At 35.4% G+C, this 26266-nt stretch overlaps 1 protein-coding gene across 3 annotated transcripts in view; it reads left to right on the top strand.

Annotated features, from left to right (window-relative positions):
- The window catches only part of LOC133525572 (uncharacterized), a 91097-nt gene that overhangs the window by 32435 nt on the left and 32396 nt on the right, over positions 1-26266 (top strand). Inside the window, exons 1-2 of one of the 3 annotated variants that reach the window (XM_061861873.1) lie at positions 12274-12970; positions 22892-22992. In XM_061861873.1, coding sequence (XP_061717857.1) covers positions 12289-12970; positions 22892-22992 — 783 coding nt within the window. In that variant the 5' untranslated portion in view covers positions 12274-12288. Of the gene's footprint in view, positions 1-12273; positions 12971-13078; positions 13206-22891; positions 22993-26266 lie in introns of those variants that run through there. The other 2 variants (XM_061861875.1, XM_061861874.1) reach the window with 2 other exon arrangements.

Genomic DNA, 26266 nt, shown 5'->3' with positions numbered 1-26266 from the left:
CACGCGTTTATTGCTCCCGAGAATGAAAGCAAGGCATGCAATGCTATTTAAAATATTGACAGAAAACCAATTAATTTAAAAAATAGTCTTAATTGTCACATAATAACGCAATTGAAACTTTAAAAAGAGACAAAGTTCCAATCGATTGGATGGCATTGCAATCGCATTATCTGATAATTAAGAAAATCAATTGATAAAATTTTGTTTTTACTGATACTAAATATAACAAAACCGTCTATTACTGGCCCACCGTCCAATAACTGACCACCTGAACTAAAATGGCTAAAATAAAAATTATTTTTATTTATTCGCATTTCACACAATTCAAGTAAACTAAATAACATTAGTTATAAAAAATTACTTACTTAAATTGTGTAAATGTTTAACATAAACCTTTTTAGTATAAAGTGGCCAGTTATTGGACGGCGGCCAGTATAGACGGGTTATCCTGTATTAGTTTTAGTAATATGCCCAATTGTGGAACTCATAGAACTGCATCCATAACTTATACCATTCCCAGTAATTCCGATGTAACTCTTTCTAAAAAGGGCTTATGCGACTATTATTTACGTGGCGCTTACGACCTTCTTCCGTCGGTTGAAACCAGCGCATACGTATCGGAGCGTGTTAGAATGCACAAGCTTCCGCCAACTCCCACTTTAGCCAACATGCTCGTAAGTGGTTATGTGTTTGTGATTAATTGAACTCGTTTGAGCTTTGCTTATAATTTGTGACTCGCCACAGTTGGTCACGATTGTGTGATTAAGGCTCAGAAACCGGTTAAATTTCCAAACCGTTATCATGTACGTACGTAATTTGACAAAAAGTGTTGTCATAAAAACCGGCTTAACAATAAAACCGGTTTTTCGAGCGAAACCGAAATTAAAAGGTTTTGCGCTAAAAACCTTTTAATTTCGGTTTCGCTCAAAAAAACCGGTTTTATTGTTAAACCGGTTTTTATGACAACACTTTTGGCCAAATTAACTGGTTCAGAACAATAAAAACCGGTTTCCTCCTATGTCGGTGTCTATATTTACGTGGCACGTTTACCAGACCGACCGGCCGTTGCGTTGCGTCTCTCTTCGAATAAACCGGTTTTTTTCAGGTTACGATAAAGGTCTTAAAACATTCGCGTTCTTAATAAAAGTTCGGAGGAAAACCGAAATAAACCGGTATTTTAAAAACCAGTTCCGAGCCTTGTGTGTTTCCTACAATTTTAATTGAATACCTACCTACCATAGATTTCATTTATTTACACAAATAATTTATAATTTATCTAGATACGCGGTAGCATGTCCCGCCAAGTTCAAAGAAAAACGAACTGGCGACGCAACCGTGTGAATATTACACGAACCATTCTGAGTTACTTTTAACCCCTTCACAACTTGTAACCTATTTATCCTGCACATATTTGATGATATTTGGCACATTTATTCAAACCCTAAGGGTTTTTAAACCCTTGTCTACTAGTAGAATACAAAATTTCGTAAATATAGCTCAAACAGTTATTGATAAATTAACGTTTAATAACCGGCATTTTTGTGACTGACTGACTTATAGATCAAAAACCGAACACACTTCCAGATGACCTAGAAACTTGATATTTGGCATCAAGGTAGGCTATTAGATGTTCATAGAGGAAAAAATCTGAGAACTGAAAATTATTGATAATTAGTATCAACAAAGTAATTACAAAGTCAGGTCTGAAAATATTGGTGAATAATGGAGTAATTCTACAAATAACAATGTATTCATAAGGGATTCAATAATTCCTGTACAAAAAGTACTGATATCCCATCAAAAACATAAATCGGAAATGAAATGAGAGGCAAGTTCAATATGAAGTACAAGTATATGCGTTGTTGTTGACTTCGTCGACAACATAATTGAGATCATGGGTGCCAAGTTCTTTGTAGAAGATAATTTAAACAATGCATTTATTTTACTTGGGATGTAATTCAAGTTCAAGATTAGACTTGGCTAGTTTTTACCTACATGTTTTATTATATTAGCCTCAAGCTTACTGTTCCTTGTCATAGTTGTGGTTTTTTCTCTAACTCCTTTACCGTTCAGGCGATCCGGCTTTGGAATGATCTCCCACTCAACATCAGACAGGCTCAAACCAAGCTCTCGTTTAAGCGCATGTTACGCAAGCACTTTTTCGACAAGCTCTCTGGTTAATTGTCCATCGTAGTCATAGTATTTTTTGCACTGGGTACATAAATTAATATATATGTATGTATATTTAATTATAGTATATTTATCTATCAGTTAGTATATCGCTATTTTGCTTGTTTTAAGTTACTTATTCTGTTTTTTTTTATTTAATGCCTGCACGTACTACTGTTTCTGTTTAGCCTGATGGTTGACTGGTAGAGAATGCCTTTAGGCATTAAGATCGCCATTTGTACTTTATTTGTTATATTATGCAAAAAAGAGTAAATAAATTAATAAATATATTGGCTTAAAATATACTGCTTTTCACAAATTTAGTTTGTAAATAATAAAATAGGTTGGTAAAGTATCATAGTTTATCTAATTAATAATCTTGCTACCATATTACACGTATGTCAAAATAAACCTATGTTGTACAATATGGAATATCAGTTTTAAACACCTTAAAACGGCTAGCAAGACGAACCTTACCAGTTCAACACCCTTCCATGGTAAAGTTTCCGCAACTACCTTAAGCCCACATCTTTCCAATAACCCTCTGCTAAAAACAACTTTATGTTATCTCATTATGGTTTAAAATTTGGTGTGAAGGTGTTTGAAAGAAGGGCAAAGATGATTGCGGTTAGTGTACCGTCTTACACCTTGCGCAGTGGACCCAGACCGCATATTAGACGACGCAGCGATGTATGACAGACGGTACTGCACAGGTAATGAGGGACAATGAAACTTTAGAATTGACATATCTTAGTAAATAATATATTTATTTTAAACTTTCTTGTTCATATAAAGGTACAAATGGCGCACTTTGTGCCTCATGGCATTCTCTATAGGGCCAGGGCCAAACAGAAATGTCAAAGTGGGTGCAGTGAGAAGCGTTTAGAAGCAAACAAGTATTACAGAATACATAAATAACTATACTTAATTATCTAATAATGTAGATTAGAGACAACAAATATCTGTTCAGAGGATAGCCAAGATGACAATCGTCTATAAAAATCGCCAATCGAAAATTTTCGTAGTCACGTGACTTTTCCTAGCATCTGTACTCCCGATTCATTTTTTCTTTTCGTCTGACAATGGTTGATGTAAGATAGTCACTTTGGCTAGGCTCCCAGTTATTTAGTTAAACAACAAAAATATCGGTTAACGTTAACACATCACACGTTATTCCATATGCATTGTTTTTTCCATCATCTTCGCTAAAAATCATTTACAATATTCACATGCATCTAGGTCAACCCGAACCTTAGCTGAGAAAAACCTTAATAATCAAACAATGGTTATACATAATACAATACAATAATATGGCCGTGTCTGTTTTTCCGCCGCTCTACGCAAGAAAGCGAATCTCAATGGCCGAATGTACGCAACGTTCAGTGTATTTCGTGCTCTTGTACCTCTATGAGGTCCTCTGTCTGATCGGAATCGATTCCAAATTTAAATGCAAATATTTAGTTCGCGCGCGGAACGTTTGAAGAGATTCGAAATTTAAAATTTTCTATAAATAGTTTTTTTGTTTGTTTTAGTGTTGTGCCAGTGACACGGAAGTGTAATGAGATATTTTTTAATTTCGTAATTTGAGCAAACGATTTGTAGTGAAGTTTCTTGGAAAGTGATTGTACCGTTGACAGGTTGACGTACGATCAAATTACTCGTCTTGTTTGGAAGTTTGTCATGAGTATCATAAGCCTATAATTAGATGCATAAAGTTATAGATAATCCTCTTATGTTTGTGAGTATGGTAAATTAAGAATTATAAATAATAATAAGTTAATATATTATAACGGTCAAGAATAAAATGATTCAAGCCTCATCGCCTCTATAAAATTCTACATAAGAAAAAATACAAAATGATGATCTTATATATTATATATTTTTGCCATATAAAGGGCATTTAAAAGCATTTCCTTTAAAAGTACAACTTTTCTTAAATTTATAATTCAGGGATCGGAAACCGGTATTTTTTGTATGGGAACGAAAACGGTATTTTTTCGTTCTTTGTTAATTACTTCATTTCTAATTAGGCAATCTAATAATACGAAGTCGTTATCTGAAAACACAACTGAGTCCTACATTTAGAGTATAAAATAAACCGAAATATATGGTTATTTCGATGTTTTTGCAAAAAACCGGTTCCGATCCCTGGTATAATTTACTGTAATTTTTATGTTATTTCTACTCAGAAACACGAGCTCAGTCCATCACAATAAAGAAAAAAATTCCATATCTACAATTTTATTTTATAAATGTCTTATAAATAAATTTTATAAATTTTGCGTAGAAGTGACATATAAATCGCATTTAAGCAAAGTGGCATTTTTTACAGAAATGCCACTTTGCTTAAATAAATAAAAAAAAATAAAGAAATAGTATTAATTAATAGTTTATAAATAGCGTTAATTATGGTGTTTAGGTAGGACTTTGAAAGCTAATTCTGGAATATACCTACTTTTTATAGATATTTGATTGTTACTTCTTACTCTACAGCTAACAACAAGGAAAACTTGATACTATTTATATACAAAGTTAATCTCTTCTTGTTATATATGTTCATACAAGCTAAACAGGTACCTACCTTGTGTAGGCTCAGGTAGTACTGAAACTATAAAGTTATGGTAATAGTCTTCAATTTCATTAAAATAAGTAAACTATGACTTCATAGACTCATAAACATAAACAACGTAATACATATAATAATTTACACTTTAAATGTATTAATGCAAATAGCAAAGTTATGGATGCGTAAAGTAAGCCGCGTGAAGTAATAGTTACTATGGTAAAGCTAACATTGTATTTAGTTATGAAGAAATTAGAGGTATAAGTTTATTTGCATTGCTTTGCATTTATATACATGTAAATCTACTAGTCTAACATATTTAAAACAATTGGGGACAATCTTACACAAATCGACCAAGCATCAAACTGAGCAAAGCTTGTACTATGAGTATAGGTACCCGGTAGGCGACGATATACATAGGTGCGTATATAGATAAATACATAGAAAACACCCATGACTCAGGAACAAATATCTGTGTTCATCACACAAATAAATGCCCTTCCCGGGATCCGAACCCGGGACCATCGGCTTCACAGGCAGGGTCACTGCCCCCTAGGCCCAACCGTCGTCTAACTTAATTCAGAATCCTAAATCGTAAAAATGCTACCGCGTTTAATACGAGTCTGACTGCACTAAGTAGAAACCTTTTTTTTATCCTAGTTAGGGTCCCAATTATGACGACCACGCATCTTAATGTCTAAGTAAAGTCCTGAATAAGCTACTTGCCACTTATCTGACGAATAAAGTCATCATTTGCATTTCACAATCTTCAAATAAGCTTAACTGCTAAGTAATAAAGTGCTAAGTTTTGCAGGAAATTTTATCTGGCAGTTAATTTATTTGTTAATTAGCTATCTAATACTTTACTTGGACATTGTGAAACAGGCTCTTAATGAATAAAAAATTACAAAATGTTGCCTTGAATGGTAAATAATACAAACATTACGATCAAAAACCTCAACGAAGACCTTCTCTCATTGTAGGACCAGTGCAAAAATGATGACATTTCGCGCCTCTACGTTAGGCAATGTGTTTATTTATTCTGACGCAGAGATCGTAAAGTAAACGTAAAGCGACCGACTTGGGCATTAAGCGTTGACCATTTTTGTATAAAAATGTGGCGTATTGAAAATGTGTGCCATGTTTGAAACGAAAAGTGGGACAGTAATGACTATATTGCTTGCAGTTATTCCGGTAAGAACGAATAATCTTAATGCTGTTCTTTTTGGCAGCAATTTACGACCAGTGAGAGTTCTAATTCAAATCTACTTTCTTGGATGTTAGGTACCTATTAAAAAATTTAGATTTTATGGAATATGTTCAATTGACTGTTGATGTTCAATTGTCTTAACAATTCAGGTCAAAAAAGTGCAAAAAGAAGTTGCTTGTTCCTACCCTACATTGCGTAGGTAATAAACGGTTAAAACTTTAAAAAAATCTAAACGAAAATAACGAAGATGTTAATAATCCTTATTTGTACTCTTGTTAGATTAACCATCCATCCATCCACTGACACACTTACGAATATTTGCATTAAGCTTAGCCCCATGTTTTCGATCGATTATTTTTATTAAAATTGGCTTGTCATTGTCTTTGGTCATTTTCCCTCATTCTAAACTTGTCAAATACAGCCATAAGTCGTCGAACCTTAGTTTAGGCTGTCGAGCGGATTCACAGTCGACTAAACGCCAACAATGGAACAATTAAACCTACACCTATTTAATTAGTCGGCTGTACAAGAGTTTGCTAACTCCACGTTGGCACGTCATTATGAACGGTAAATAGTACCTATTTCTTAACGCAAACACTAGTTTATTTCAAAAAACTTCTTCATCTATCTATTATAACAAGGAATTAAGTGATAAATCTTTTTTATTTCTCATGCTTGTAAAATTGACATTTAAGTCGCGCGTAAGCGGCATAAAATTGCTTATTGTGCTCTAGATCATAAAGTAAAATCATCTTTTACGACCCTTATTAACTACATTTATAAATAATAATATAATACTACTATAGTTGTATTTTTCTAAGATAGTAATTAAGCGATCAATTTTGAATAATGAAGTTATTATTTCTCAATTTTGAATCAAAAAGAGTGAATTTTTTTTAGCATGTTAGCAAAAGTGATTATTATGAAGAACCATATAAAATGAATAGGTACTTACAATAAAAATAATAGTGCTAAGTTTGGTTTATGTTTTCTGACTAAATAAAGAGACTTATTACAACAATCTAAATAAGTAGATCTAAAAAAGGTAACTCGTACATTTTTTTTTAATTGTATTATATAATTTAATACTAGAACCAATTTATAGTGAAATTGTCTGTGGGAGCGAATCGCCAATTTAAAATGATTATCGAAAGACTTATCGCAATGGGAAAGAAAGCAAATTATTATTGTTTTCAATTTATTTTGTTATTACTAAAGAAAGTAGCTTCGAAAAGGAAAAGCGACACAAATACCGTCCAATATGAAAGGAACTACCTTTTTCAGAATAGCTTTTTTAATTGTATTGCAGCAAATATGGCTAATATGGATATTCCAAATGTTGATATTGGTCGTTTGAACCATAAAAACTTTCAAAGAACAACAACGTGCCGTGTGGGACAAAAAATAACAATAAGCGTTATTTTTTGCGTGGAGTAAATAAAATACCCATTTCCGTAGTAAGTAAATAAAGTAAAAGTGATTGATATTTAATTAACCACACAGTATAGTCAAATGGGGCAACTGACAGAAGGGATAACATTAGGCAAACGAAATAGTTCACATTTACATGAAGATGGTTGACGGCAGTCTTCAGAATTTGAAACAGATGGATTGTCAATGAAAATTGTGTAGCCACAGTAAATATACTGCCATTTTTGGACACATCATTAAAACTTTTAGAACGCCATTTGACTTTGATCCTCATTATATCACTGCTGTGTTAAATTTGTTAAATATCAAAAAGCGGCGCCATCTTACCGGGCATCAGCTAAACGTTGTGGCGCCATCGCTCGAAACGATGCCGCCATACCTTTGGCCTTTGATCTATTAGATGGCGCCACTTTTTGATATTTAACAAATTTAACACATATCTGTGAGACAGGCCTACATCCTGCTCCTTTGACTCCCTTCTCGTTTGACGACCTTCTCCGATTGGGTCGGAGCGGTGCCGAGACTCAACGAGAGGCTTTCGACGAGTGTGTACAGCTGGCTTGAGATTAGCTTATGTCTTAAGACACTTTAAATTCGACTACCTATACATATAAAAGGTTTGGACGAATATACATTTTCTTAATTATGTTCCGTAACGCTTAAAAAGTATATTCAAGGTGCATTCTAAAGACATTAACCGCTAAAATGATTAATTTCTAATGCCTTAAGTAAACATTATCTAAATATATCATTCTACACTAAGAACTGTGACTTTAAAAAAATGAGTCATCTTTACCTTTTAGGTCTTATTTTACCTTCATACATAAAATGAAGTAACTGCCATACATGTCCAGCATAAATTCGCCATTTTGCATATAACATAATAATTATGTCAGTGAACAGCAAAGCGTGGGTTTTTTATGGGACACCCGCTACCAAAACGTCATTGTTAGGTTCTTTATAGTGTACTAAACTGTGGAGTAGGTACCCTTAAACTGGAACAATGCAAAGTACAATAGAAAGCAATGATAAAGACAAATTACTAAATAAAAGTACATATAGTACAATTTCAACCTTTGCGATAAATAGATAAATATTATGTGTATAAAAGTAAGCTCTATAAGGCTTATGTTATAGCTACGACGTTACCTACATAAAGTAATAGATTGGTATTGATAAAAACAAAATACATAAAAACTCAGGAACAATAGTTGTAATGACATACATCCATACATATAATCACGCCTGTTTCCCGGAGGGGTAGGCAAATACCACGGATTTCCACTTGCTACGATACGATCCTGATATAACTCTTTCGCTTCCTTCACTTCATAACATTCCTCATACACATTATAATACTCATAATTGTAATGAACACACAAATAAATGCCCTTGCCAGGATCTGAACCCGGGATCTCTTGCTTTATAGTCAGGGTCAACACCGACTATTTAGTCTAGGATGCCGTTTAAGGCCGATGCGATGAGCAAGCGCCCTAATAAAGTATAATTCCCTACAGATCTAGCGCTTATATTTTTTTTTTATTATGATTAATTAGTAACACAATAAGATGGATTCTTAAAGTTCGAAGTCATTGAGGATATATCTTTATACTACCAAGACATTTAGTCTGAAGTAAACTATGAAGTACTGCCCATAGAAAATAGTACGGAACGCTCATTTGCTTATTGCATAAAAAATGTATGGCGTAGTACAAACAGCAACACTCTTAACAGTCCATCGGTGGACCTTATGCCATTTGTAATAAGTTTAAAGTGAAAAAAAAAACACTATTACTAATATAAACTAAGCACAGCGTAACACGAAGATACCCTTTCAACAATTAAATAGTACGAAAATATTATAATGTGGTTGTCTTGAGCCGAATATAATATTGAGACCAAAGCACATATTATCACCGCTGGCTTGGCCACCTCGAAAGGATGGGTGACGATCGGGCAGTCAAGAGGGCTTACTTAGGTCGACCAACTGGACGCCGTCCTGTTGTTGGTCATCCTAAATATCGTTGAGCGGATAGAGTGAAGGCAAATCTCTGTGAGCTCAGCGTCAACGAAAGCTGACGCGGACCAAGCAAAGTGGTGTGCTCTTTATTTGGAGGCCAAGACCCATTTCGGGTCATCGCGCCAGCCAAGTATGTAAGTAAGTAGTCAGTGTCACGCTCACGAGGTATTTTTGTAGGTTCCTATCTATCAATGTACGACTTAATCGTGACTTGATAGACACCCTCCATTGATAAACTTAATACATTCTACTGTTTTATATTTTCTGACAGCAATAGTAGGTATATCACGATATTAATTTTGTCAATTCCAATCAATGCAATGGCGAAACCTGCCGCTCGTCACCGAACCCAAAAAACCGTAACAATATACAGACACTTAAGGTCATGGACCACGAATAAAAAACCTCTGATAATCGTGATACTACTCTACAAACATAAATTTTACTACCACCATTACACATTTAAATCCTTAACTGCTTTAAAATAAGGTTTATTTTTAATTATTTCTGGGAAATCCCCGGCAAATGTAAGTCTGACAGTACCGTATGTAAATTGTAAGTCGAGTTGTCAGTCACTGGTGTAATAGTGTCAGGTTCCTCCTACGTTGACTTGCGATTAGGATTATGTTATGTCAAACGTATTTAAATCTGTTAAAATACATATTATGTCATCTTATTTGATTTCAACTTTGTTACTTGTTTCACAATATATGTTAGGTACTCCAAATGTGTTTCAAATATTTTCTGCCGAACGTATAAAAGATGTTTGTAAGGTTCCGTCGTAAACGAAACCCCTAGTAGTTTTTCCATGTCTGTCTATCTGTCTGTTTGCATGTCTGTCTGTCTGTCTGTCCGTCCATGGCTTAACTCGGTGATATCATTTTTGACACAGTGAATAGTGTCGGAAATAAATTATAACCGCTCTGAAAGTCCTTAACAATCTGTCTACCAAGAAAATCATGAAAGTAAAGACGTTCAATGTAAACTTCCGATGATCATCGGTTCAACCGCTTTAGAGTTCTAGAAAAAAAAAAACGGGGAAAAAAAAACAGAAATGCTTCGAAGATACATTTTGCTTTTTAATATAATGTCCATTTGTGACCGCGGCTGGCAAAACGTCGTGGCATGTTTTGCCTCCCGTGGTCACATTTTTTCAATAAAAACTTGCAGATTTTTTTTTTTTTTAGGACATTATTACACAATTTGACTAAGTCCCACAGTAAGCTCAATAAGGCTTGTGTTGAGGATACTTAGACAACGATATATATAATATATAAATATTTATAAATACTTAAATACATAGAAAACACCCATGACTCAGGAACAAATATCCATGCTCATCACACGAATAATTATGCCCTTACCAGGATTTGAACCCGGGACCATCGGCTTCGTAGGCAGGGTCACTACCCACTAGGCCAAACCGGTCGTAGATTATACTAATTGTATAAATAACAATACCTCAATTTGTAACACAGACGATAATTATATACTCAGTAAGAATTTATTTCAAGCAATTGATTAGGTTACTGTTAATTATTATTGACATTATAGTGGTGAAAATAAAATAATATGTATGTACAGTCGCCATCAGTTATATTGGAGCGGCCAAGGTGCTCACAAATATCTGAACACGCCTCTATTGTGAAGGCGTTAGAGTGCGTGTTCAGATATTTTTGAACACATCGGCAGACCCGATATATCTGATGGCGACTGTACTTCAGAAGGTAGGTTATGGAAATTGAAATTTGACCATCAATTTCATGGAGATTTTTGAGTATGTCCCATAATTTGACACATTATCATTTCAGACAACTTCATTCATTTGTAGTTTTACATGTATGTAAAATGTATAATTGTTGGTGCAATAAAGAATATTTACTTACTTACTTACTTAAAACTTTGCTTAGAATAATTTAACATTATTTTGCAAGTATATAACAAGTAAATATGATAAAGTTTATGCATTTAAATGATCCGTTTAGCAACAAAAGCATGGACTAATTTATGTGACAGCATTATGGTTGCGACAAACATAATCGCTTCGGATTACTAGACGGTATATTTTGACTTTAATGGGGCGAAATTTATATTGATAATAACGTAATATTAAAATATGGTTGTTTTGATATCCAATGCGTGTACCAAAATCCATTTAGGGCTAAGAAATTTATTGAAGCAAAAACTATACTTATTTTGTTTATCGACCAATAAGAAAGTTTTTCTTTAATAAATAAATACGAGTACTAAGCCCTATGGTAAGCTCAAGAAGGCTTGTGTTATGGGTACTCAGACAACGATATATATAATATACAAATACTTAAATACATAGAAACACCCATGACTAATTTAATTTATAATATAATATATAAATTGCCATTAATTTATTTAATTTAAAATTCAAAGATACCTGTCAGTGTTAAGGTGATAAGTTTATTAGATTAACCTTGGTTTAATCCATGTCACAATATAATTACTCAATCAAATTACAATAGAACAACAATAGGCAGCTTATATGCACGAAGAGCACACTTACTAGATGACCTATTTTCCCTTGTACTCGGCACAAAAGACTTATGAAACTATCTTACTGTGCCATATCAGTGTCTTACTAAATATTATGCTAAAGACTTAGCCTTATATAGGACATTTAATGGACGCCCTACGCAAAATACAACATGAACTTCCAAGAAACTTCAATACAAGTACCAATTTGGTTTAAACTGTTTAACGATCAAATAAAATAGGACTAATCGACTGGTTAAATTATTCTACACCTTTTTCGTCAAGTCAATCACGAAGGCAATTAGATTTAACAACGCTTAAAATTAAAGGAATGGAAGTAAAAAGAGCAAACGTTCAAGTAATCATCATTAGGACGGCAGTAACAATGTAATGGCCAGCAGGACCGTGCGGAGGGTGAAGCGTAAAGGAAAGGAATCTGGTAATGCAGCTCAGGACACCCTCCCCGCAATAGTTGTCACTCCCCCCGACATGAAGGTCAAGGCACCGGGCTCACGAGTCGACAAAACTGTCAAGAATAATGTCAACGAAGCTACATCATCAACAACTACAGTAATCAACAACAACATGGAAGAATTCAACGTCAACAAACTTATAGCGGAACTCTCTGAAAATTCCAGAGCGTCTAAGGGCGAGATAGAAAGCATACAGAGAAAATTACTCCAACAAGCCAACGAGATACTCAAAGTGAACGCTTTCGCCAACCCGGTCCCCGGACCACGAGTCATAGACAGCGCACAAAAATATTCAACTAATCAACCCGTTTATGGGAGAATACCGACAGTTATACCGAGAACTATGAATCAAGCAGATTTAGATTCGCGCCAAAACCTGAATCAAACTAACATGGCGGCGAAGGACACTAAGGACAATCAACTTAGCGATCAACTAGTCCCAGAGAAGCTACAAGAGGCTCCCGTGTTCCCGGGAACGATGTGTGGCAACCAGGGAAATATGCAAGGGGCCGGCGCGGCGGGAAGAGGCATTTTTTCCTACGAAACAGGTTCCACAGCGAGCCGCCTGCCCGCCAGTGCGCGCGCCGCTTCAACAAGAGGTGAATGTCTTATTCCGTTTGAATACCAATTCTTTTTTGATCGTACATTCTGTGTTTTTATCATCTGTCACATGTGTTTCGGCTGAGTCACTTTATTCGGTGAAGGTTTCGTTTTGGAGGTTTTAAGGATGTCTCCATAGTGTTAATGCGCGAAAGCTTGGAAAGCTCCGTATGTGGCGATGCCGATGTGATTGTAACCGTTACAACTTATCAAGAAGTTCATTGTTCTAGACAGGTATGTATTTTACTATTTTGTTACTTTTGACGAATTTGTATCCTCAGAAAGTTGAGGGTGAGAATAGTTTTCAAGGTCGACAACTTTGTCCCCCCATATTTAACATACTTGAGCCTTTCATACGCGAATAAACTGCCTTAAAGTAGATTTAAAGCAGATAATCTGGCCACTAATTAGTATTCATACTATGTTTAAAAGACATGTTAATGCAAATTAAGCTTAACAATTGCTTTTTCCCAGGAGAGCCATTAAATTTAACGAATCAAGAAATCTTGTTTCTCTATGCTATTAAACAGCGGACGACATGACTATTTCTTAACAATGCAAGGATTACATGGTATTGCCTAACGTTGTTTGCTCTGTCGATTGACACTAGTGAAGCAAATTGACAATTAAGTACGCATTCACAACGATTAAAAGGTAAGGTTTATTTGGCAACATATGGCGAACAAAACATCATCTTAATGCCAGTATAAAAACGTTAGCATTGATTGCTGGAGTCAGTCCAAGCTGACATTGCATCGTCTTGCCAAGCATCAAATTCCGATGCAAAGACGTTTATAATACTTCCACACTTTGTTGCTGCAAATGTTGTTGAATCTTAGACGGACTTTAACAAAGGAATTCAGTAAATTACTAATAAATTTTTAACTAGATATATACAAGTTACTAATGCTCAATAGTATTCATAGGTTATGTACCCGGCCAATCACTGAATCAACATTTTCTACATGTTACCCTTAATAAGGCAGACGGAGGTCAGAGATTACGTAATATTGAACTGCACCATTTTTACTGCGAGCCTTATGTCCCTAATGAGGGATTTTTAGGGTTCCGTGCCCAAAGGGTAAAACGGGACCCTATTACTAAGACTCCGCTGTCCATCCGTCTGTCACCAGTCTCTCATGAACCATGATAGTTAGACAGTTGAAAATTTCACAGATGTATTTCTGTTGCTGCTATAACAACAAATACTAAAAAGTACGACCTAGGTGGGCGAGTCCAACTCCCCCTTGTCCGGTTCATCATTATCGTGGTAAATATTTATGCCCCTTGCCTCATTAAATGAATTTGCGAGAAATCCCATGCTCGTTTACTCAAAGAGAAAATTTAACAAAAGGAAGGTCATCGACTCGACATTTGTCATACCAACATTAAAAACCATAATTCGTATTTCTAGATGGAGTTCTTAATTCCTAATCATTTTTAGGACAGGTAAAGCTATTTAAAAGGAGCCATGTTATATTTGACAATTCAAATTCTAAAACAGGTGCTTATTCGGCACGCACATCAACAAAAAACACAGGTTCTTACACCTGTCAAGATGACCCTTGCCGTCGAATTTAAAGACAAACAATTCTCGTCTTTCGGGGTATAACAATTAAGTTTTAATTTCAAGTTCAAGTCATTCAGGATTTCTTTGAACCTTCAATTGTTTTCGGTCATTGGAATACCTGAACGCAAATGCAGGACATTGGCGTTCAGGTATTTGTTATGATTGTAACAACTGTTAGACTCAATTGTTATATATATATAGTAAAGTTTATTTTTGCAATTTTATTGATGAATAGGTACTTATATGAAAAAATAAAGACTGTGGTATTTTACATTACTTATTTTATTTTTTATTTAATTGAATGCATAATCCGAACAAAAATCACAATTTTTACTAATAATTATACACAATTTTGTGTGAAGATATGTAGGACTTAATAGTCAATGGATGAAATAAAATTGGTAGATTAATTATCTAAACTAAATAATTATGTATTATCTTTTAATTTTGTTCTTTTGTATCTTAATTCGCAAAACCCAGATTAGTATGTCTAAATTCAAGTTTTGTCTATCGTAATGTTCGATAAGCACAGCTTGTTCTCTATTTTTTTTAGCTTAAGCTTAATTTTTCGAAATTCAAGTAGGTAATACATAATTTAATGTTTATAAAATATTCATATGTAAAGCAAATTAACTTGTCAAGTGAATGCGTCCTAATAGTAGCATAATTTGGTACGATGTCAAAATCTATTGCATAAATATACCATAACAAACCTACTTCCGACGTATAATCGACCTACTACTTTGTTACGCCTCTCTCTTACAAACAAATAAGTCCTTATAACACCAAATCGCAAACTAAGCCACCAAACAGTTTGTCCGATGGTACATTAACTCGGTTACTGAGCGAATCGATGAATAAAATTGAATTAATCGATGATGCAACGGATTAATCCGGAAAACATGATTAATTAATCGTAAATCTGTTGCTCCGAAACGATCTAAAAGTAGAACAGTTATTGTGTAATTTTAATCAGCTATATTGCATAAATATTAAAAACAATAGGGAAAAGTCCCAATACAGTCTTAAAATGGCGGATATATTAAGAACTGACAAAAGCTCTTATCTCATTGTACCGTTTATGAGAAAATCAATCTTAATTCATACAAATAAAGCTGAAATTTGATGAACTCTTTTTGATATCTCATGGGTATTTAGAAGTTATGGGGAAGCATCTGTCAGGAAGCGATGTGGGCGATTTATATTGTTATTGTTTCTTTTATGCGTTCGATTAATATCCGTGAGAGGTACGTTATATCTCTATAATTGGTTACGTAATTTCTGAGAAAAATAAATTATCGGTGGTGAAATTAATGAGTTATTGTTAGGGTTTTCATAGTGTGCCATAAAATAACTTTTACAGTACATATGGTGCTACTTTATCACACTAGTGCGAAAATTAGCATATTACGTTACTATGTCGAACATTTAAAGGGCCATATGTACTGTAAAACGTTGTACGATACATGTGCGAATAGGTACTTCGCAACTCGTGTCGATTTAAAACACTTCGGTCGTGTTTTAATGTATAGCCACTCGTTTCGAATTTCCTATTTTTCGCACTTGTATCGTAATGTACTATTAAACAAGGTATGATAATTATATAAGAAAATGGTAAGTTTGAATATATAACTGAGTATAAATAATTGTTAACTTTGCCGTTTTACGGAAGAGATTTTGTGCCTGTGCTAAAGTTTTTGTTCCTTTAAGAAAATATTTTTTGCCTTTGGGGGCGTCCATAAATTACGTGAGGCGTTCAAGGGGGGGAGGGGGTTAAGCTTAATCTTACCAAATCTCACTCGGGGGGGAGGGGCGTTTTTAGCAAATATCACGTAATTTTTTTCTTAGTGGAAAAAAGTGTAAATTTGCGTGGAAGTAAAGTTGAATCGGAATAAAAAAAATTTTTAGAAAAAAATATCAAATTTCACAAAATAGTGTTGATGAATTAAAGTTTTGCTTATTTTTTATAATCCATCGCGATTACAGCCTGTACACAAATTTAAAAAATCTCACGTGAGATTAGGAGGGGGGGGGGCTTAAGAAAAATTCTCAAAAAAGCCTCACGTAATTTATGGACGCCCCCTTTCAAATATTCATTGTAGTAAGAATAGTTTTTATCTAACAGCAATGTATTGGATTTTAAATGGGTTTTAGGTACTCCCAACGTTTTTTAGATCATTTGTTATCTTGCCTTAATTTTTCTCTAAACTTTATCAGTATGATTAAATATACCTAAAGTGAAGGTAAAGTGATGTAGGTACCAGTGGCGGCGCGTCACAAATATTCGTAGGGAACCCGGAGCTAATTTAGCTTTCATTTTCTTCATGAACCAATTGTGACAGTAACGGACGGACTGACAACGGACTGAAATTAGACAAGCCGGTGGGAATCGAGTTCTTTGAACGATCCGCCACTGGTAGGTACGAGTATATAAGGTGCATTGGGACAAATAGAATTTGAAATAGAGGTGGATTGACAAAATAAACTTTGTAGCCACAGTAAACTGCCATCTTTAGACACATGATTAAAACTTTTAGAACGCCATTTGACTTTGATCCTTACTCTTTCACTGACATATGTGTTACATTTGTTGTTATCAAAAAGTGGCGCCATCTAGTAGAGCTTAAGCCAAACGTATAGCGCTATCGCTCGAAAAGATGCCGCCATACCTTTGGCTGAATATCAGATTTTAATGGCCACGCCACACTAGTATACAACTCTATGGCTGCTGCTTGACGCAATTGGTGCGACTGCGACGCCATTTTCCAAAACGCTGAATAGACGTCGACGCTCAAAAGACGCTAGTATGGTAACCTTTAAGTATGAAGCTTAAGAAGAAAAGGAATGACAGCGTCCACATACAGTCCTCATTTTCCTCTCCGGATATGTATTAATATTACAGAACATAATTTTACAAAATGTCCCTTCGTTATACATTTACAGAGTGTTTATTTAGCCACCTGCAATAATTTTCTGACTTACTCCCTTATTCATAAACGTCTACTAAAGTTGACGAGCCGCTAATCGTATGTCCCTTTCCGACGTATTCGTATGATGGATAGGGACTAACGATTATGAGCGGCTTGTCGACTTTAGTAGACGTTTATGAATAAGGGGGTTAATTAGGTCATACTGAGCAACTTTTACTATGGAACCAACCCCCAAAACGCTTAAAAAAATTTACTCTCCCATAGAAAATGTCAACGTCAGACAGCCAAAATGTATTTATTTATTTAAACTTTATTGCAAAATAAAAATAAGTACAAATGGCGGACTTAATGTGTGTACAACACGAAGCGCAACACAATATTTACAATAAATATTTAAAAAAACCGGCCAAGAGCATGTCGGGCCATGCTCAGAGTAGGGTACCGTAGTAAAGTATGGTAGATTGTTAACCAAGGGATGAACTGTGGGTGTACGTCTTTTTACTATGAAGGGGAAACTATTTGCGATAACTCAAAAATAGCTAAACTGATCATATCCGCTATAGTTTTCATTTAATGTCTTTCTTAAGCTCTACTTCCAAGATTTTTTTCATATTTTTTGGATCTATGGTTCAAAAGTTAGAGGGGGGGACACGTTTCTTTTTCTTTCGGAGCAATTATCTCCGAATATCTTCACTTTATCAAGAAATAATTGTTGAAGACCCCTATTAGTTTTGAAAGACCTTTTCAACGATATCCCACACTGTAGGGCTGAAGCAAAAAAAAAATGTTCACCCCCACTTTACGTGTAGGGGAGGTACCCTAAAAAAACTAAATTTTTAGATTTTATTGTACGACTTTGTCGGCTTTATTGATTTATATATCCATGCCAAATTTCAGCTTTCTAGCACTAAAGACCACGGAGCAAAGCCTCGGACAGACAGACAGTCAGACAGACAGACGGACATGGCGAAACTATAAGGGTTCCTAGTTGTCTACGGAACCCTAAAAAATTACACATCATTAAACACATCACATACAAATAGAAAAGTAAAGAAGTAACTTTACACAACGAATTTATAGAATATACATTAAAAGAATCGTAACGATAAATCTAAAAAAAAAATATGGAGAAGCGATTGTCCAGTATCGCCTAAAGGCGTCGGTATCTCATTGGAAGCTACAATGGGCATATCGACAACCGGTTACCGATAACACCAACGTGCTTCCGATTCCGTTGCTCTTTAGTTTTACAACTTCATTTAAACTAAGAGAGGTTTTTACCGGTTGTTTACAGTCATTGTATAATAATATACTCGTACATAAACGGAAGGCGTATTTTAATTTTCATCAATTTCTCGTAAACGGTATTATTGTATGCCAGCAACTGAGATGGAATGTACGTGCCTATGTCGAAAGGGCCATATGTTGGGCCGTTGTTCGATGCACGTGCGAATAGGTAATTCGCGACTCGTGTCGATGTAAAATACTTTCTTCAGTCGTGTTTTAATACATCGCCACATGTTGTGAATCTCCTACTTTTCGCACTTGTATAGTAATGTACTAAAATATTAATGATATGATATTTCATCACGTTAGGTTGGGATAGGGTAATTTCGAAAGCATAGTTACTGTGGCTACAATACGAGTAGAAAGTGCTTCTGGTTTGGTAGATATTACCTATCAATATACTTACAACATTCGAACGCGAAGTTACCCCAATGTACCTAATACCTATTTTAGGTGTCGGCTTACGTGAGTGAATAACTCGCGAACGAGAAGCGGCGCGGCGCGGGTGAATTCAATCCTTCGATACCTATGGAAGTGTCCTACGTGGGCGATCTCGTTGTGAACGCGAATGCCGTTGGGCCGCCGCGCCGCGCCGTGTGGCATCGCGAGTTATTCGCTCACGTAAGCCACTGCGTAAGCGCCACTTGCACCAATCACTAACGCGGGGTAACCGGTTAAATCTGAAGTTATCATAGTTACCAATACAATTGGCGCTGGGTTAACGGTTTAACCGGTTAACTCCGGGTTAGTTGGATGGTACAAGTGGCCCTAAGTATCAAATGAAATTACAACGCTTTTTCTGTAAAAAGCTCTGCAGCAGTCACTATCGTAAAAGCTACTACGTACGCCGATTCTTGGGATTATTTGCCAAGCGGACCCCGGATGATGTTTTCTTTTATATCGATTTCATCGTCACCTGGTTTTCTATTGGTTACCTTTTTACTTTATTATCAGATTATCTCTATGATAGCATATAAGTATTACTATTTCACTGAAATTACCATACAACATCACCGTTAAGAATTTCTTAATTTTTTTAAGTTTGATCTCAGGCCGCGTAGCCAACGTTACAATCGTTAAGGCTCCGTAGCGTAGCGTAGTCATCTCTCTCTATCACTCTTCTTTATTAGTGCTTTCGTTCGCCACGGAGCGTGAACGATAGGCACGTTGGCTACGCGAGCTTGTCATGAAATTTAGCTTACAATTTTTTTTAAGTAAGTCTAAGAAAAAGAAAAAGACGAAAGCTCTAAAATTATAACAAAGGAAAACATTTAAAATATAAAGAAACAAGTCAAGCTCAATAAAAGCGCGTATAAAAGCGCGGACATTAGTGATTTTGCAAAAAAAACATACTTTCAGAACATCCACATGACATTCACGGTCATAAACGAGTACAATTTATAGCAGGAAATGGCCACCGCAGGTTTCTCGGACAGACTTTGAATGGCGGCTGCATCCTTCTTTAGATTATGTTCTGATAGATTGACTTTAATATTTTAAATATACTGTTATTAAGTGCCAGTTGTCGGGTGTCAGACCGTCAACATCTCCAGCATCTCCTGAGGATGCCTCGTAGAGAGGCGAAACACGTGTCGAGTTTTGTACTTTTGGTGGTGGGTTGTTATATTTATTTGCGTAATTATTTTTGCGGTGGGAGCGCGGGAACATTAATTGCATGCAAATAAGCGCGGATTAGCAAAGTAATATTTCTTGTTTTAATTAGCATGGATTTCCTCAAAGTAACGCCTGATTCTATTAATTATTTCTATTAATTTTGATTCGTACTTTCTTTGTTCAGTAGCCTAAGAGGCAAAAATAGCTACCTAGTGAAATAACGGTACTTTTCCTATAAAATTCCATTTCGGAAGAAAACATTTTCCATCAAATCTTAACAAAACACTTTGATTTTCATGTCGATCGCTTCACCATAATATACGAGTATCATAGGTTTATAGACTTCGCTTTAAAAAAAAAATTGTATTACATATAAAAAAAAAATTGTTTCTTACTGCGCTAGTGCATTTCACATATTCGCAAAAACGGCCTAATTTACTAAGCCGCAAAGAGAAGCATGGTATTCAAAACTGAAATCAATTTGCCTAAAAAGCGAAACAGTCCCACATAATTTGCCTAAAAAGCGAAACAGACACACATAATTTCATTACAATTAAGATCTCGAAATTTCGTTACATTTGGTTAAGTTTTGGAAGAGGAAACAGTCGAGTACGAAACATCGTGTTTTGAGATTTTTACGCAGGATTTTTCGCCTAATCTGACGTTATCCCTTTCGCACTAGTTTTAGGAACCGCCTCCGTTAGCGAGACGGATATATTCACCTAAAATATTTAAATCTCAGCCCTCGTATACTCTTAAGCACTCATCGTTACTTTAAATTGGAGTTACTATGCGTTCTCACTGAAAACTCGCATCCACGCTCTCTCAACTCGCTACCAATTTTGTGTTGGCTGTAAGATTTTGCACAGATCTACAGTATTTTATGAATTGAAATACAATTTATTTAGCAAGCAATTTTTCTTAAGAGAAATGGGGACGGCCACTTTTCCATACAAACGTAGTCCCCATTTTCCTCTCTGGACATTGACATTATGGAAAATATTTTTACATAATTTGATGTACATACCTTAACCATAGCTATGCTTCTACGTTTGACTTTTTTCGAATTTTGATTATCATGAAAATTAGGATCGACAAACCGATTTTATACAAATTTTTAAATGCACCTAACTCTTATAATAATTAGAAATTCGAAGAAATCAAACGTAGGGACATAGCTGTGGTTGATTTGATATACAACAAATTATGTCAAAATATATTCAATTATGTTATTATTTGACGACCGATCTGGCCTAGTGGGTAGTGACCCTGCCTACGAAGCCGATGGTCCCGGGCTTAAATCCTGGTACGGGCATTTATTCGTGTGATAAGCATGGATATTTGTTCCTGAGTCATGGGTGTTTTCTATGTATTTAAGTATTTATAAATATTTATATATTATATATATCGTTGTCTAAGTACCCTCAACACAAGCCTTATTAAGCTTACTGTGGGACTTAGTCAATTTGTGTAATAATGTCAAATAATACAAATACAAATAATTTATTCATAACACCAAGTTACATGTCAGGCTTAGGTCTAGGAAATACATTAGGTTTATTGCATAATGTACAATAGGTACAGGTACATAAGTACATAACATAACAATGCCCTATAATATTTATTTATTTAATATTTAATATCCAGAGAGGAAAACGAGGACTATGTTTGTATGAAAAGGCGATGTCGCGCGGGTCGTCCACTTTCGTCTTAAGGTCAGAACGTTGTCGGCCTCCAAAGTGACCTATTTTACTCAATAGCTTTTAAATTTTTATCACACTCTGCTGGCAATTATATATTTTCCAGCCCTTCTGGTACCTAATGGTACCTTAAATGAAATACTAAAATTCTTGTAAAAACAAAGTTAAATTTTATTCAGACTAGCTTGCCTACATACGCGTTTAACTCCCATCATCATCATCTTCCTCGCGTTGTCCCGGCTTTTTGCCACGGCTTGGGAGCCTGAAGTCCGCTTGGCAACTAACCTACCTACCTAGGCACTCATTTTTCCAAAAGTCACTGCCATCTGACCTTCCAACCCCGAAGGGGAAACTTTTATTCAATCAATCAATCCACGAGATTAGTCCAAAACTCTTATTCAATCAATCAATCAATCCATGAGAATCATGAGATTAGTCCAGTTTCCTCACGGTATTTTCCTTCTCCGGAAAGCTGACTGGTAAATATCAAAAAATATATTTCGTACCTACATAAGTTTCGAAAAACTCATTGGTAGGAGCCGGGATTTGAACCCGCAGCCTCCGGATTGAAAGTTGCACGCTGTTAAGTGGCCCACTGAGCAATATTGGAGTCAAAACAATATTGGTAGCTGATTACCAGTTTGCCGGACGATATCGGCCTGTCAGTTATTCGCAAAAGCTAACAATCGCGAATAACTGACAGGCCGATATCGATATCGGCCGGCGAACTGGTAATCAGCTACCAATATTGTTTTGACTCCAATATTGCTCTAAATGTTTATTATCACACAAAAAACTCATAACACGTATTTTTTGCAGGTGCAGACGTACCGCCGTACAGGATGCCGCCGGCGCCGGACGCGGCGCTGCCCGGTGCTCCCGCGCCGGCCGCGCTCCATACACACTCCAATAAGTTTCCTGTGAGTATTTTATCTGTTTTTGGAATGGCAACATTTAGAACCTTAAAATTAGTAAGACAATCTTGGGAACCTTGAAGTCAACAATAAAACCAATGTGATTAACCTAGCCACCGCCACACGCTTCAATAATAATAAATATTCAATGGAAAACACGCTTTCATTTAAAAACGACATACTAACATAACATCAAACGTGGCATGAAAATTCAAGTAACAGAATTATTATTACCATCAAAATTCAACGGACGTTATTTTAACACCCAATAACTTCAAAATAATCTAAGAATCCCAAAAAAACCCCGGCTGCTCACCTAACGATCGACTCATCGAGAACCATTGGTTTCTCATTTCATTCACGTGCATGTATATGCATAGTAAATCGTTTGTCCTTCCGTCACATTTTATCTTTACTAGTACACGTCTGATCTCTGTATATTTATACTTGTTACTAGTCCAGGGATCAAGTTAAACTAGTGAATTCTTGAACAACTTTTTTAACAGGTAATCTGCGGTTACTGACTCTAGATAAAATTTATGTTTTAAGATTACCTTGGAACGTAGAAATGTGATAGTTGATGGGATTTTAGTAACCTGCCGTCCTATCTCTAAAACCGCTCAAAGCTGCATAATACCAGTTTTCATTTGGACAAATATTCTAAAAGAGAAAAGAATTCTCTATCGACTGGTCTTGGAATCATATTTTTATCTGTTGTAGTTACGGAGATACAGACTCGACCTAACACGCTAACTGCATTATAATTTGATACTTCTCAATACTATAAAATCGCAAACCTACATTATTCTTCTATAAGTAATATAAAAGCGCTTAGCCAGTTTTTTATTTTAATTAATCTTTTACGTTATACATAGCTAAAACACATTTACTTGGAAAAACGATTAATATGTTTTATCAAGTACAATTTTTTTTATTAAATACTACACAAAAAAACAGTTACTATGCTTAAACATGGTTAACGTTCTTTAACCGTTTGTGTAAAAGACTTTTATTGCGATTCATGTAACAAATACATCACTAAAACCTATTTAGTGTGCTTAACGGGTAATTATGTTTGAGAAAAAGAATAATAATACAACAGTTAAACACAGCCAACCAACAATGCCACGCTAAAACCCCGCTAAGTGTAAAACATATTCCCTTGAATTTTATTACGCAAGGCAGACAGTTTAACAATGCGCCGTGCGCTGTAAGTTGTCTTTTTTACTCGGTGACTGATGGATGCATGCTTATATAAAAAAAAAACCGAAAACCGAAAGTAAGTGCTACGATTTACATACAAAAATGGTGAACGATTAACCAATGATAATTCACATCGGTAGTGGACTTCTACGTAGCGAGAACATGGCCACTACGAAGACATGATCTAATTTAAAAAGCAACTATATACTTAATAGAGAGTTGCTGGAATTGCTTAAACATATTGAGTTGGTCTTCCAAAGGTCTAAGTAGCAAGTGTCAGCATAAACTAATATAGTAAGTAAGAGGGATTGAGCTAATGCAATCTTAGTGGCGTAATGTTTCGAACTATGCGGAGTGATGCTTTTATAAATATCAAAAAAAAATCCTTCTAAACTCGCTCATCTGAGGTATCCATGATAGAGAAACAGCGAGATTTAAGAGACCTGGGGAGAGTAGGAAATCTAAATAGGTACCGTTAAAAATAATGGCAGGTAGGGTACTAAAATCAGTCTTGGCAGAACACTTTGACCTAGGTACCTATCACTATAACTTAAATTTCAGTGGATTTACCTTGAGACCGTAACGTGATAGTCCAAATCAAAATTCTTTCTAAATTAGTGTTCATATGCATGGTGCAGATTGTCTATGGTAGATGAGTAAAAGAGCCTTGACAGTATGTTTAAAGTGGTAGAAGAAGGAAATATAACGTGTTAGAGTATATAAAGTAAGGAAATGAAACAGGAGACAACACGCTGCCCCGTCCTGTGCAGGCACAATGAAGATTAAGAGCAATCCACCTCTGTTGACGCCCTACTTAATAACTATGAAACTAGTTCACTGTCACAGGAGATACATTAAGAGAACGGAATATGCCTACTAAGATGTCGAAGTCACCCGTGTTGAAAGCATTACCGAAATCCAAGAATGATAACACCGTGATATACCATATCTGCAGTATTTTTACAAGAGCGATAATTGTACTGTGCCGAGTAGGATAACCGGGTTAATATAGGTTCGTGAGCGCATGTCTGTTCAAAACGGTAATCTGTTTATGTACAAAAGACACACAAGAACTTAAGAGAGGAAACAAATAAATGGAAATAAATAGAGCGGTAGTTTGAGAAGGAGAAGGAATTGGACTTTCTAACGGCATCTTACCAAAGCGACTGGAAAATATAAGAAGAATAGAGCTATCGAGGATACATATGATGATATGATCAATAAGGTCAATTAGAGGGAGGATCATGTTTTGGCTCGCATCGTCTTTTCCAACGGCCTTAGACGAGACGAACATTAAAAAAAGTTAAGTAGATGCATTAGAAGGGAAGTTTTAGATTTTTCTACTTAACGAGAAAAAAATCAGAAGAAAAGAAGTGCAGATTAATGCAGTCGAAATCAAAAAAGGTATTAATTGAGCTTTGTAATATTTACTAACTCCAAGTAACTTAAGAAACTACCACACTTTAGCGGGTCCCCAAATTCAACGGAATTATGAAAGTGAAACCTCTGATCATCTCCGCATATTGTATGAGATTAATGCTTTATTTTTATGCGAAGGGTGTTAAAGGCTGATTTTGGCTGCCCTATATAAAAACCTACTAGGTAAGGTGGGTAACTAATTATTGGAAATTCGTTTTTTATATTATTTGTATCCATCTCGTAAGTACTCACCCGATTACAGAGACACCTGCTCCAAAATCGGCACAATTATTATGATTACTACAGATTTCTATGCCTCTAAACCCAGTAAGTAGTATGTTAACTTACCTTTTACCGTAGTAAAACTCACGAAGTCACAAATTCCGTATAAAAAACTAGTAGGGATCTGAGAAATGATAGGTTTTAGTGTAGTCATTTAGCCTTACTAGGTTTTTGAACTGGCAATTAAAGCGCGGGGGGGCTCATTTTCAAAAGTGGGCTTCATTAGACACTGGGCCTTACATGGATCAGGCACTTTACAATGGTTAGTAATCTACTTCTTCACGTACATTTTTTTATATAAAATTTAACACATTTTTGAGACTGACACACTTTGCGTTTTTAAAATTTTAAAAAGTTGACGACTGATTTGTCAGTA

Source organism: Cydia pomonella, chromosome 15 (assembly GCF_033807575.1).
Source record: "Cydia pomonella isolate Wapato2018A chromosome 15, ilCydPomo1, whole genome shotgun sequence".
Classification (NCBI taxonomy): Eukaryota; Metazoa; Arthropoda; class Insecta; order Lepidoptera; family Tortricidae; genus Cydia; species Cydia pomonella.
The sequence above is the reverse complement of the archived record's forward strand: the minus strand, read 5'-3'. Positions and strand labels throughout refer to the sequence as shown.